The sequence below is a fragment of the Arvicanthis niloticus genome, chromosome 28 (assembly GCF_011762505.2).
Source record: "Arvicanthis niloticus isolate mArvNil1 chromosome 28, mArvNil1.pat.X, whole genome shotgun sequence".
Classification (NCBI taxonomy): Eukaryota; Metazoa; Chordata; class Mammalia; order Rodentia; family Muridae; genus Arvicanthis; species Arvicanthis niloticus.
Genome location: NC_133436.1, coordinates 20,349,944 through 20,362,372, shown reverse-complemented (window position 1 = coordinate 20,362,372; position 12,429 = coordinate 20,349,944). Strand labels below are relative to the sequence as shown.

At 39.4% G+C, this 12,429-nt stretch overlaps 1 protein-coding gene and 1 non-coding gene across 2 annotated transcripts in view; one reads left to right on the top strand and one right to left on the bottom strand.

The window, feature by feature from the left end:
- Epm2a (EPM2A glucan phosphatase, laforin) overlaps positions 1-6,105 on the bottom strand; it is a 109,071-nt gene extending 102,966 nt beyond the window's left edge. The window contains exon 1 of the mRNA XM_076926855.1: positions 5,655-6,105. Coding sequence (XP_076782970.1) covers positions 5,655-5,955 — 301 coding nt within the window. The 5' untranslated portion in view covers positions 5,956-6,105. The remainder of the gene's footprint in view (positions 1-5,654) is intronic.
- Positions 6,106-11,419: 5,314 nt separating this feature from the next.
- Positions 11,420-11,560, top strand: LOC143440198 (small nucleolar RNA SNORA70). Its single transcript, XR_013108040.1, has one exon. It is a non-coding gene; the product is annotated as a small nucleolar RNA SNORA70 (small nucleolar RNA).
- Positions 11,561-12,429: the final 869 nt, after the last annotated feature.

Here is a 12,429-nt window from a genome sequence, read left to right as displayed (position 1 = left end):
GAGGAGGGGGATGCGATACGGGATTCTTTTGGGGGATGGGGAAAGGGGATAATATCTGAAATGTAAATAAATAAAATATCCAATTAAAAATATGAATAAATCCTAATGTTACCAAGTGAGCTTAACAAAAAAAAAAAACTTTGAGTGCACTGACAAAATTATTAAATACCTGATTTTTAAACACTCAAGTGGAAAACTCATAAACAGAAATATACCCAACATACAGAAGGTGTATGTCTATCCCATTTCAGAGGTAAAGATAAAAACAGAGAATCAAATACTCAAAGAAATACTTCAGTGGGTTGAAGAAAATATTAAGGGAAACAATTGTCCAACAACACAAAACACACATCCTAGCACAAATATATATATAATATATTATATATAAATTATATATTTGTATATATAATTTATATATGTAAATATTATATATTTATATATTATATATAAATATTATATATATAAATTATATATATAAATATATAATTTTAAAATATATTTTTTAAATTTGAAGCTTCAAAGGATGACGAAGCAGATTACTTTCATCAAAAAGAAAAAGGAAAAAAGAAACAAGGAAAGATAGAGGAAAAGAAAAACAAAGTGCTGACTTTGACATTTGAAAATATGTTCAAAGTTGGGGCTCAAAGGTCCCGAGACAAAGCCTGCAATAGGCCAATGCCTTAGAGAGGAGAAGGCTACTGCCTTGGAGATCTAGGAAACGGCTAATCCCGAACTCGGGGGCTCAGACGTTATGCCCTGCCACTTTAGAAACTTGTATTTGAGAATACAACAAACCAAACGTTTATGTTCCTGGAAAAAGATGGAGTGGAATGCAAAGCAAGGTGACACGTGAGCGCTTGTTAAAGTCTCCCAGCGCTGGCTAAGGTCAAGAAGCTTCACATTAGTAAGAACTACAACAGAAACCCCACGTCTGCAGGGAAAGGTGTTTGCAGAGAATAAACAAAAATACATTCATCAAACCCTGTGATTAACCAAGAAACCTCAAGGACTAGTATAATTCTTCTGGTGAAAAGGTTAAGAAGAAATTTGAAATTAAGTTGCAGAAGAACGGAGAGAGAAGAAGCCACCATAAGGGGAGATGGATGGTGAGCACATGGTAAGGAGAAACAAAGAATCCAGATTACCAAACTCAGTGCCATAGAAAATCCCCTCTGGTCCTTCTAGTTTCAACCTGCACCCAGAGCAGACCTGGGCACTGGCTTTGCACCCACTCCTACAACATCCAGAGGGAGCCCAACTCCGAGGTGCTCTGACATAGGATCATAGGTGAGGCCACAACATCTGCCGCAACACCGGGAGTAACTGTGACTCCTGGTATCCAGGGATGCAGGAACCCTGCCCAGCCAGAGACATGGGTTCCTTCCAGCTTGCACCTGTGCCAGGAGCAGACCCAGGGCTCTGACTCCCCACCCACTCCTGGAACACCCAGAGAAAACCTAACTCCCAGGAGCTCTGACACGCCCAGGATCACATGATCCCAGAATCACAGAAACAGCTGGACTCTGAGTTCTGACACAACCAGGATCACAGGGATCACAGGAGGGAGAGGCTGAGTCTGAGTCAGCAAGGGAAGGTAACACCAGAGATAACCAGATGGCGAGAGGCAAGCACAAGAACATAAGCAACAGAAACCAAGGCTACTTGGCATCATCGGAACCCAATCCTCCCACCACAGCAAGTCCTGGATACCCCCAACACACCGGAAAAGCAAGATTCAGATTTAAAATCATATTTCATGATGATGATAGAGGACTTTAAGACATAAATGCCGGGCAGTGGTGGCACACACCTTTAATCCCAGCACTTGGGAAGCAGAGGCAGATGGATTTCTGAGTTCGAAGCCAGCCTGGTCTACAGAGTGAGTTCCAGGACAGCCAAGGCTATACAGAGAAACCCTGTCTTGGAAAAAAAAAAAAAGACATAAATAACTCCCTTAAAGAAATACAGGAGAACACAGGGCAGACTGAAATATATGAATATATATATTTCCTCTTTAAGGGTTTGTACTACATAATATGAACACACACACACACACACACACACACACACATACACACACACACACACACACACACACACACACACATATATATATATATATATATATAAATATAAAGTAAAATAAAACCTGAAATAATTTTAAGCAAAATTTCAGCAAGATTATTATACTATATTATAATATAATATCTATTATCATGAAGAAAATTTGTCATATTATGTCATAATATAATATTCAAATATATTAATTATAATATATAATTATATGTAACATATAATATGTTATATAATACATATAATGTATATAGTTATATATAGTTATGTATAGTATGTTTCATATATAATATATATTTATATATTATATAGCATGTATACTTTATATATAACATTATATGTATAATATATGTGTAATATATATCATGATATAATATATATCATGATGTTATATATAATATAATGAGTATAGTAATATATTGTATTATATATTATGTTATATATCATATATTATACATGATATATTAGGTAATGTATCATATATAACATATGATATATATCTATAATATATAATATATGATATTATATGATATAATATGTCATATTATATGTGATATATTATAATGTAATTAAAAGCAAGGATAATTGTGTGGGAGTGGCTAAACTGTCTAACCCAGAAATATGGTTCATTAGATCAGGGCAGACTGGTCTATATATGTCTATTATATGTGACATAATATATCATATATAATATTATATATTATACATGATATATAATATATAATATATAATATATAATATATAATATATAATATATAATATATAATATAATATATAATATATAATATATAATATATAATATATAATATATAATATATAATATATAATATATAATATATAATATATAATATACAATATATAATATAATGATTAATAATTATGAGTGTCAATATATTTTAATATAATGCATAAATTATTGACATATATTAACATGTATAATATGCAATTTTGTTATATTATAATACTATATATAACATTATATTATATACATATAGTATAGTGAAGAAAGGAGACTTCACCCATCCTGAGACAGCTTCTGCTTCTGGAAATTCATTTTCTTTTTCCTTTTTATTTATTAGTAAGTTTGGTGTTTTTAAGATGGTGTCTCTATGTAGCTCTGGATGTCCTGGAATTCACTTTGTATACCCAGCTGGCTTCTGAACTCTTGAGTGCTGGGATTTAAGGCATACACACCTTACCCAGCCTCCTCTTTTTTTTTTTTTTTTTTTTTTTTTTTTTTTTTTTTTTTTTTTTTTTTTTTTTTTTTTTTTTTTTTTTTGAGACTGAGAGTACAAGGTCTTAGTTTGCAATGACAATGGCATGGCAAAAATACCAAGCACAGTGGTTTACTGTTTTGCAGCACTCCAGAGGCTGAGGAAGGCAGGATGCTACCAGCTACAGGCTGGTTGTACATGCATTGCTTTACATCAGTCTGCCCTGATCTAATGAACCATATTCCTGAGTTAGACAGTTTAGCAGCTCCCACACAATTATCCTTGCTCTTAATCACATTATATGACATATAATATGATACATTATATCATATAATATGACATCATATACTATATATTATAGATATATGTCATATATTATAATGATACATTATATACTATTTCATATATCATGTATAATATATGATATATAATATGATATATTACTATATATATCATATCATATTATATATAGCATCTTAAGCACGGCATCTCCTTATTAATTTTCAGTCCTCAGAACCAACCTTTCCATGTACAAGAAGGCTCTGGTAACTGAGAAAACAGAATATGAACACATGAAACTTAACTCAGAAACAAACTCAGAGTGCGGAGAATGAGAAGGGTGTCTGTTATTTTAGAAATCTTTTAAAACAGAAATTTCTTTAATAGGATAAAATGAACTCTATAAAATAAAAGTCAGTATCACACCTATAATTTAAAATAAGGATATTAAAACCAGCAAGGAAAGGGTAATGAACATGGACTAAATTCTTCATATTTTATATTATATACAGTTGCTAATTTTATGCATTTCCAGCAGGTGTCAATAGATACTAATTTTTGCAAATTACATATAATGTATGTGGTAACTTTCAGAAAAACTGAAAACAGACCAGTTAAAGTGGATGCATTAAGAAATAGCAACCCACCCGTCAGCACTTTGGGGCTATTAGAAAAGCTAATAAAGGAGGGGACCTGGAAATGGAAGACCTAGTGCATTATGCACTGCTATTAAAATTATCAGATGTTATTTTACGGTGGGAAAGAACACAGTAAAGGCAGGCACCCCTCACATATGAATAATAATAACATAATGAAACGCTAGCTGACCATCAAACCCAGGAGTGGCCAAAAAAGACCAGCAAAAGTAAAAAACATATCCCAGTAAACCATGTGCTCTTTTTGGGTTTTGGTTTTGGTTTTCTGCATTCTTGGTTCCACAATAACCGGCTAACGACCTATTTTCCTGCCCATATGAACTTCTCAAGAAGCATTCCCTCCACAGGACTGAGAGAACCACTGAGCCATGCAGGTTCAGTTTTCCACAGTGCTCATTTCCTTCACAGAAAAGGCTGCCTCGACCCACCCAGTGTGGTCGGTGGACACGCTGGTACCGCTTTTTCAAGGCATTTCTTACTGAAATGTAAAGTGGCGACATTTTTGGCTTCTTTAACTCTATTGTACAGAAACACTTCCAAAAGCTAGAAAGAAAACTGCACTTGGATTCCAATCCAAGAATCTCGAAAACCAAAAGGTACCTTAATGCACAGTAACAGGTACCAGCATTTTTTTTTTCACTTAAAAAGTAAAAACACCCATATGCAAATAAGCCTGACCTATGTTAATAATATTGTTAAAGAAAAAAAATAAATATTTAAAATTATATATATATATATATATATATATATATATATATATATTGTACACTATTAGTTCAAACAGTTGCACAGGCACACGCATGCAGGCAATGTGTTTAGGTGTTGTATGGTAGAAATGCTGCTTTCACCCATATATTCTTATTATCATATTTTTGTGAAACAAGTTCTCACTTTGTAGCCTAGGCTGGCTGGGCACTCCCAGCAATCCTCCTGCCTCAACCTCCCAAATTCTGAGATTACAGATCTGTGCTATCACACCTGGCTATTCCCTGTCATTATTTCTTCACAACCGATAATTACTCTTTACATATTTTAAGAAATCAAGTTGTCTTCTCTCTTGGTGAGCTGACTTTGGGGGAGGAGCTTGCTATTTCCCACTGATTCAGTCTCAAAAAAAAAAAAAAAATCTAAGAGCAAATTCCCTTTGTAGTCTGGGCTGGGCCACTTTTGAGTGGATTAGACAGAGGCCTGGGGCTGGCAGAGCAGAGGCAGGAGAAGCACCCGGCTGGGTCTTGATCCGGCCCAGGGCGGCAGACGGGATCGCGGTGCAGCGGGGTAGGGTCAAGAGGGGAGGGGCGGAGCGATGGCCAACAGTGGGGTGCACGGGGAGCGGCGGGAGCGCGCGAGCTGCGAGATGCGCGCCTCCGAGGCCGCGGCCGGGGTGCACGGGGAGCTGCGGGGTGCGGGGCCCCGTGGCCCGGGTGTGCAGTACCTTCCCAGTGCAGCTCGCCTCCCGGCTCGCGCTGCAGGAACTTGTACCAGAACGTGTCTACGCGGCCCGGCTCCGCCCCGCCGGCCGCCTCCTCGTCCGCCGCCAGCTCCACCTCGGCGAGCCACAGGCCCGGCTCCTGCATCGCCAACGCGGCCGCGCCCGCCGCGGTACCCGCGGGCCGGAGACGCACGGCGCCGCGCGGCTCCCAGCGCCCCAGCTCCGGCCGCGATCCCGCGAGCAGCAGCTCCTGCCGAGCACCGGCCACCGCGGGCGGCACCACCACGCCGAAGCGGAAGAGCATGACGGTGGCCTGGGTCCTGGAAGCCTAGCGAGCGGCGGCGGCGGCGGCGACGGTGGCGCGAGCTCCGGGACCGCGCGGACACGTGCGGCGCCGCGCGTTTGTGGCCCGGTCACGCGGCCGCGGGTTTTGGGTTCCCAGCCGCCCAGGAGCTGCAGCGGCAGGAAGCGGGCATTCGGGGCTCGTGAGAGGCCGAGACCCACACTGGAGCTAAGTGAGGAAAACGGCACCCCGACGTTGTCCAGTCGCCTTTCCAGAGATCTGAAATCACTTTTACTAAGGAAGGCGGAAAAAAAGAGCGTCTAGCCGGAACCCTAGCCTCAGTGAAGTTGACGATGATCTAGGATTTACCTGTAACCCTCAATCAAGCACCCCAACATTTAGTTCCTAATGGCCTCTGATTATAAAGTGTGAATAGTGCATATGAATAATGGTCTTTAGAGACCCTCCACTCCAAAAGCAAAAACCCAGAGTTATCAAACACACAAAGTACTTTCCCTTTCCTAGATGGACTACAGAAAAGAAAAAAGACAGCCCCCCCCTCCCCCAGCATATAGACGTTGATCTCAAGATCAAAATAAGACAAAACCTTGATTGTGAGATCACAAAGTTGAGAAACAGGGTCTCACTGGAAATCAGACTGGCCACAAACTTTTGAGATCCTCCTGCCTCCACTCCTAGGATTACAGACCTGCATCACCAGAGCCCAACTACTTCTGTGATTGTGTGTGTGTGTGATTTTTAAAAAACCTGTTTAAAATTTGCTTCTTGGGAAAAAAAAGGAAGATAAATAAAATTTGCTTCTTGTAAATATTAGTACTTTAGGTCAAGAAACAGCTATGTCATTATTTGGCCAAAAGAAAGAGCTACATCTTTCCAGGAGCAGAGGGGACTGTAGAGTGAAAAATTATAAAGACCATTTTATAAAATATATACAGGCTTTTTCTTTACCCCTAGACCTGAGCAAAAGAATGCAGGTTCCAGAAAGCAGAACTGAATGTAAGATTTCAGGCCTCCACTGCTCCAGGATACATTCCAGAAGAGTTACATTATCCCTGAGTCAGAGGACACTTGCTAGATTAACATTCCTCAAAGCCTCAGGGAAAAGAACCCACCTATGGGTGGGGAAGGCCCAAAGCAGGAAGACACATTCCTGACCACAAAGAGAAATGCAAGTCATCTAGGTGAGACTGAGAAATAGTTGAGCAAGTGACAGGGCAAGACTACATTCTGAGAATACAGAGTGTTTTCCACATAACCCTGATTCACTTAGGTTGCGTTCCTCTGGAATTCTCCGCTATTTTTATTGTTATATTTCCTTGGCAACCTTTCACCCCCTCCTCACTCTCCAGGTTTGTGGTTTCCCCCTTTAAAAACCCTTCTCAGACTGATTGGCTTTATCAATTCAACTCCTGCGTGAGTGGACCGAATTGACCTTGGCTAGCCAACTCTCCCTAATAAACCTCTGCTGACTGCATCCAGGTATGGTGTCTTGCGATTTTGGGGTGGCCATGATTTCCCAAGACTTGAGTAAGGGTCTCCTGAGTTTGGGGTTCTTCAGGGGCCACTTCAACTTGTTATTGATATGAATAAAGAAATGTTCTGCTTATGTTCATTGTTCTTAATTGTGTTATAGTATTATTTTTATATTCTTGAATCACCAACATTTAATCTGATACACATCCCCAAAATGAGCTTTAAAATCACAAGCATAGCTGTCAATATTTGGAAGATGGTGTAGGAGAAAATCAGAATTTTATGCACATATAGAAAATCTGTCAGACAACTGGGGGGGAAAAAACCCTAAAATACACAAAACTCAGTTTACAGAACAGTTAGTAAACGAATACTACGTGTCACTCTTAAACACTCTAACAATTTAAAAATTCTACTTAGAATTTGCTTGGTTGCTATGTTTAAGGATAAACATGAAAATGTGAAAAAAAAAAACAAAAGTAAAACCAGGCTGATCAAACTGCTGATTCCGTAACAAATCAGAAGGGAGCTGAAAGTGGCTCGGGCTATTTAAGTGTGTGTTACATACAGGACACTCTTGGAGTAGTTTTGGGAAGACAATGGTCATTTGGCCATGCAAAGAGGACTACCTGTCTTTTTTTTTTTTTTTTTTTTTTTTTTGAATTCAGACTTCAGTGACTGGTTTCTGCAGGAAGCAAGCTCTAACTATTGTGTGTGGTGCTGCCCGTATCATGGGGTTTTCACATGAAATTCTTCCTGCCAAACCTCCCTTCACGTTCATAACTGAAATAACGGCTGAAGAGAAAACAATGATGGTTCAAAGGACCTTTACTTTTTTTCTTCTTTTTCATCACAAAGAGACTAAATGTTTTAACCATTGGAAGAAGAACCCTTCTCAGCCAGTAAACAAAATAATATGATCATTTATTGAAGGCATGGATCTAAGCGGGGTGAAAATTTGATGGTTACATTGTGAACCAAGAAAACAGCAAGTCAAAAAGAGAATACCAAATTAGGAATTACCCAACATATGTCAAGGCCTCAATCGAATTTTGACTGTCAATCATTTGGCTCTAGCAACCATAGTAACAGTGACTGAGACCTTATTATGAGTCAGACAAGGTTTTTCTTCTTAGATTACCTCATTTGACTCTCAACAGTCCTTTGAGGTAACTACAATGTTATCCCCATTTTCAGATGCAAGGTAACTGAGGTACAGAAGGGCTCAGTCCACAAGAAGCAAAGGGAAAAGTCACATGTTAAGAGGCATCGATTTTGCTAAATATGCAGAGAAATGTATATATTTCGGTAGGACATTTTTGTACGAAATGAACTTAAATCCTTGTGTATTTTTTAAATTGTGTGTGTGTGTGTGTGTGTGTGTGTGTGTGTGTGTGTGTGTGTAAGTCAGAGTACAATTTTCAGGACTCAGTTCTCTTCTTCCACCATATGAGTCTTGGGGATTGTAGTCAGGTCATCAAGCTTGACAGCAAGCACTTTGACCCCCTGAGGAATCTCATCAGTCTTCTAAGTTACGTTCAAATATTATTCTCTTTCATCTTTTAACAGAAAATGAATGTCTTATAATTCTCTACAACCAAATTCATCCCTAGGAATGTGAGATGACAAACTCTCGATGAAAATTTAAAATTATCAATGAGTCTGTGCAAATTATTTTGATAAAAAGGGGAGATTTGACTTTAAATCATAAGAAATCAATGTTTATGCTCTTACACTCTTATATATGGGCATCTCATATAGCCAGACTGGTCTCAAACTTAATATATGTGCTAATTCCCCTTAAATCCTTGATCCTTCTGCCCCAGCCCCCCAAGCTCTGGGATTGCAGGCTTGAACTACCACATCTGGTTTGTGGATTTGTTGTGAAGACACCAGAAACACATATTTAAAAATCCCTCCTAGAGTATACATCCAGTGATTAAACTGCAATATACCCAGGTGTTTTTCTTCCTTGAATTTTCTTTGTTAAATCTCCCTCTATATTTCAAAGGGTATTAGTATTTATTCAGAGATATTACCTATTAAATCCATTTGTAGTTGGACTTAAATGTAACAGTGACATGCTGAATTTAGAGCAAAAACTGAGCTCCGTGGAGTAACATCATCCTGGTAATCATTTTTAAAAGACCAACCAATTTTTCTGTCATTGAACTCCATTTCTATAATGCCATCTTTATAACTGTAATATTTCTTGGAGGATGGGTAATAAATTCAAACCTAAGAGTTTCAAGATCCAATTTAAATATGCATTCCTTCAAAGTCTCCTTGGGAAAGCCATTACTTGGTCCTGTTGTGATTTACGTTCCTGACTCTGTCTTTCACCAGCCAGGGAGCTGTAAATCTTCCCTTATGATTCTGTATATGTAGATGCAGTCACATGTTCGAGTAACACTGGTGCAGCTTAAGTATCAGTTTATTACTTCAAAGAACACAACTAAAAGTTAAATGTGGTGTATATACTTTCCTGATTTTGTACCTTAAAGAGCAGAGCCCAGTGAAAGTTTGAATAGAGCTTAGAAGGTAGGCATTAGTTAATCATAGCTATTTTTCTTCTGGAATGAACACAGTGTGTTAGGCTATTCAAAACCCCTCTGGAAATGTGGGAGAGCGGAAGGGAATATTAAACTATATTTATGGTTTTTCTCAAGACCCCATAGCATGTCCATCCCGTCAGAGAGCCTTTCCTTCCTCTGTATGTCATCACCTGCATCTTTGTCATGCTCCTCTGCCTTATTTACACCATATTCCTCATTTATGTTATCATTCCTCATTTTACTGTAAAGATGTTTGAAAGCTATCCCCAAGGGGCTGGAGACACGCTTCATCAGTTAAGAGCATATACTGCTTTTGAGGGTCGGAGTTCAGTTCTCAACACTGCCTATAACTTCAGCTAAAGAGGATTTAACACCTCCTCTCCCCTCTTCAGACAGCTGGAATCACCTGCACGTACCTCGGCACAAGTATACACATAATCAAAAACAAAAAGAAGATCCCCACTGTGGTGGTGTGAATATGTTTGTGCCAAGGAGTGGCACTATTAGGAGGTGTGGCCCTTTTGGAGTAGGTGTGGCCTTGTAGAAGGAAGTGTGTCACTGTGGGGGTCGGCAATGGGACCCTCTTCCTGACCACGTGGGAGCCAGTCTTCTAGTGCTTTTCAGATGATTATGTAGAACTCTCAGCTCCTCCTGCACCATGCCTGCCATGATGATAATGGACTGAAGCTCTGAAACCGTAAGCAAGTCCCAATTAAATGTCTGCCTTTATAGGAGTTGCCTTGGTCATGGTGTCTCTTCACAGCAATAAAACCCTAAGACCCCACTATACAAATACAATTACAGTGAAGCATATACCATTTCAAAACACACGATGCTACCCTCTGCCTGCTCCTCTCCTCCCACCCTCATCACTGTAAAACCACACCTCCTTCCTCATCAGAGAGCCTCTACTCAAGCAAGGCCTTTGTCAAGGCAGTGACCTAAATGAAGTCTGCCAGGAGATAATGAGGGCCAAGTTGGTTAGACCTTGAAGTTTAAGGCTTCCTTCAAATATACAAAGATCCTAAATCTGTGGTAGGTTGGATGACGGATACCTAATGTCTTTCTTTAAAACACTGAGTGGTAGCTGGAAGGGAAGTTCTTATGGGTACTAGAAAATATTTAGAGAAAAAGGGTTGGAAGATGGTGAAAGAAAAAAGAGATTTTTTTTCCTGAGAAGTGGAAACATGGGAGGGGGCAAACTTGGCAAAAACTAATTTTTAGCAATTTGAACTTTCTATAAATAACTTTGCTTATTTTTTTCTAACTACTGTGTGTTATAATAACAATAGACATAGGTGGGTTTTTTTTTTTTTTTTTTTTGTCTTATGTTTTGAAACATCATATCGACTCCCTACTTAGACCAGACTGGCCTGAAACTCATCCTGTCTTCTGAGTGAGAGGATTAAAGGCATGTATCCCAACTGAATAAAAAAGTATTTTAAGTTTAGCTGACCTGGTTCCTTTCCTCATTGGGGGCCTGGTTATTAATGGCTGCAAACAAGTCTCTGGGCATAGTGTATGTAGCCAGATGTTTGTACTGGTGACCATGAGGTGGCAGATCCATGGAGACAGTTTCTGGAGGATATTGACATGTCTGATCTCCATGCTTTCCCAAATCTAGGCTTCAGACAGGTGCATAGCATGCCATTGAGATGCTCCAGCACACAGTCGCCAGGATTCTCATTGGCCAGACCATCTTGTCCATCCACTCCAAGCTGTAGAATAAGGAGCAAAGGATGGAGGCCCTACACAGAGCCATGTTCAAGTTCCTTGGAAACCAAAAGGTCCACATCTCAAAGAAGTGAAGGCCTTCACTTCTTTTAAAAGAAAAGAAGGGCTCCACTTCATTTAACGGGTAGAAGACGTGGTAGCTGAGAAGTGGCTCAGGCCTGATGGCTTGTGGGGTCAGATATATCGCCAATCCTTGTCTCCTGGCAAACAGTGGACCCTGCAGTCCTGAGGGCTTTGTGTACTGAATCCCATATACCCTGCCAGTCAAACTTAACCAACATATCTCACATCAAATCTAGAGTAGAAAAGGGGTATTTTAGACATGAAACAGATTGGGTCTAGGCAGAAAGTAAGTTTGAAACCACTGTTTTAAAAGATCTTATTGTGCGTATTTATTTGTATATGCCCATGTGCCTGCAGGTGCCCCATGGAAGTCAGAAGTGGGTATTGGAGAATTCACAAGAGGGAAGTCTCACCTTCAAAGGGCAAGGCACTTCCAGGATCAACAACATTACCTATTTGCTTCTGCTTCTTCCTGAACCAGCGATCCTACCTTTTCTGCTTCATCTTCTCCTGCCACCAGACTCCAGCTTCTTCAAGCCTTCCACTATGATGACTATTCCCAGCTATCAATTTGACTATATCTGGAATAAACTACAATTCAGAATTGGAGTATATACCTATGATCTGGATCTTGAGGCATAGTTGCCAT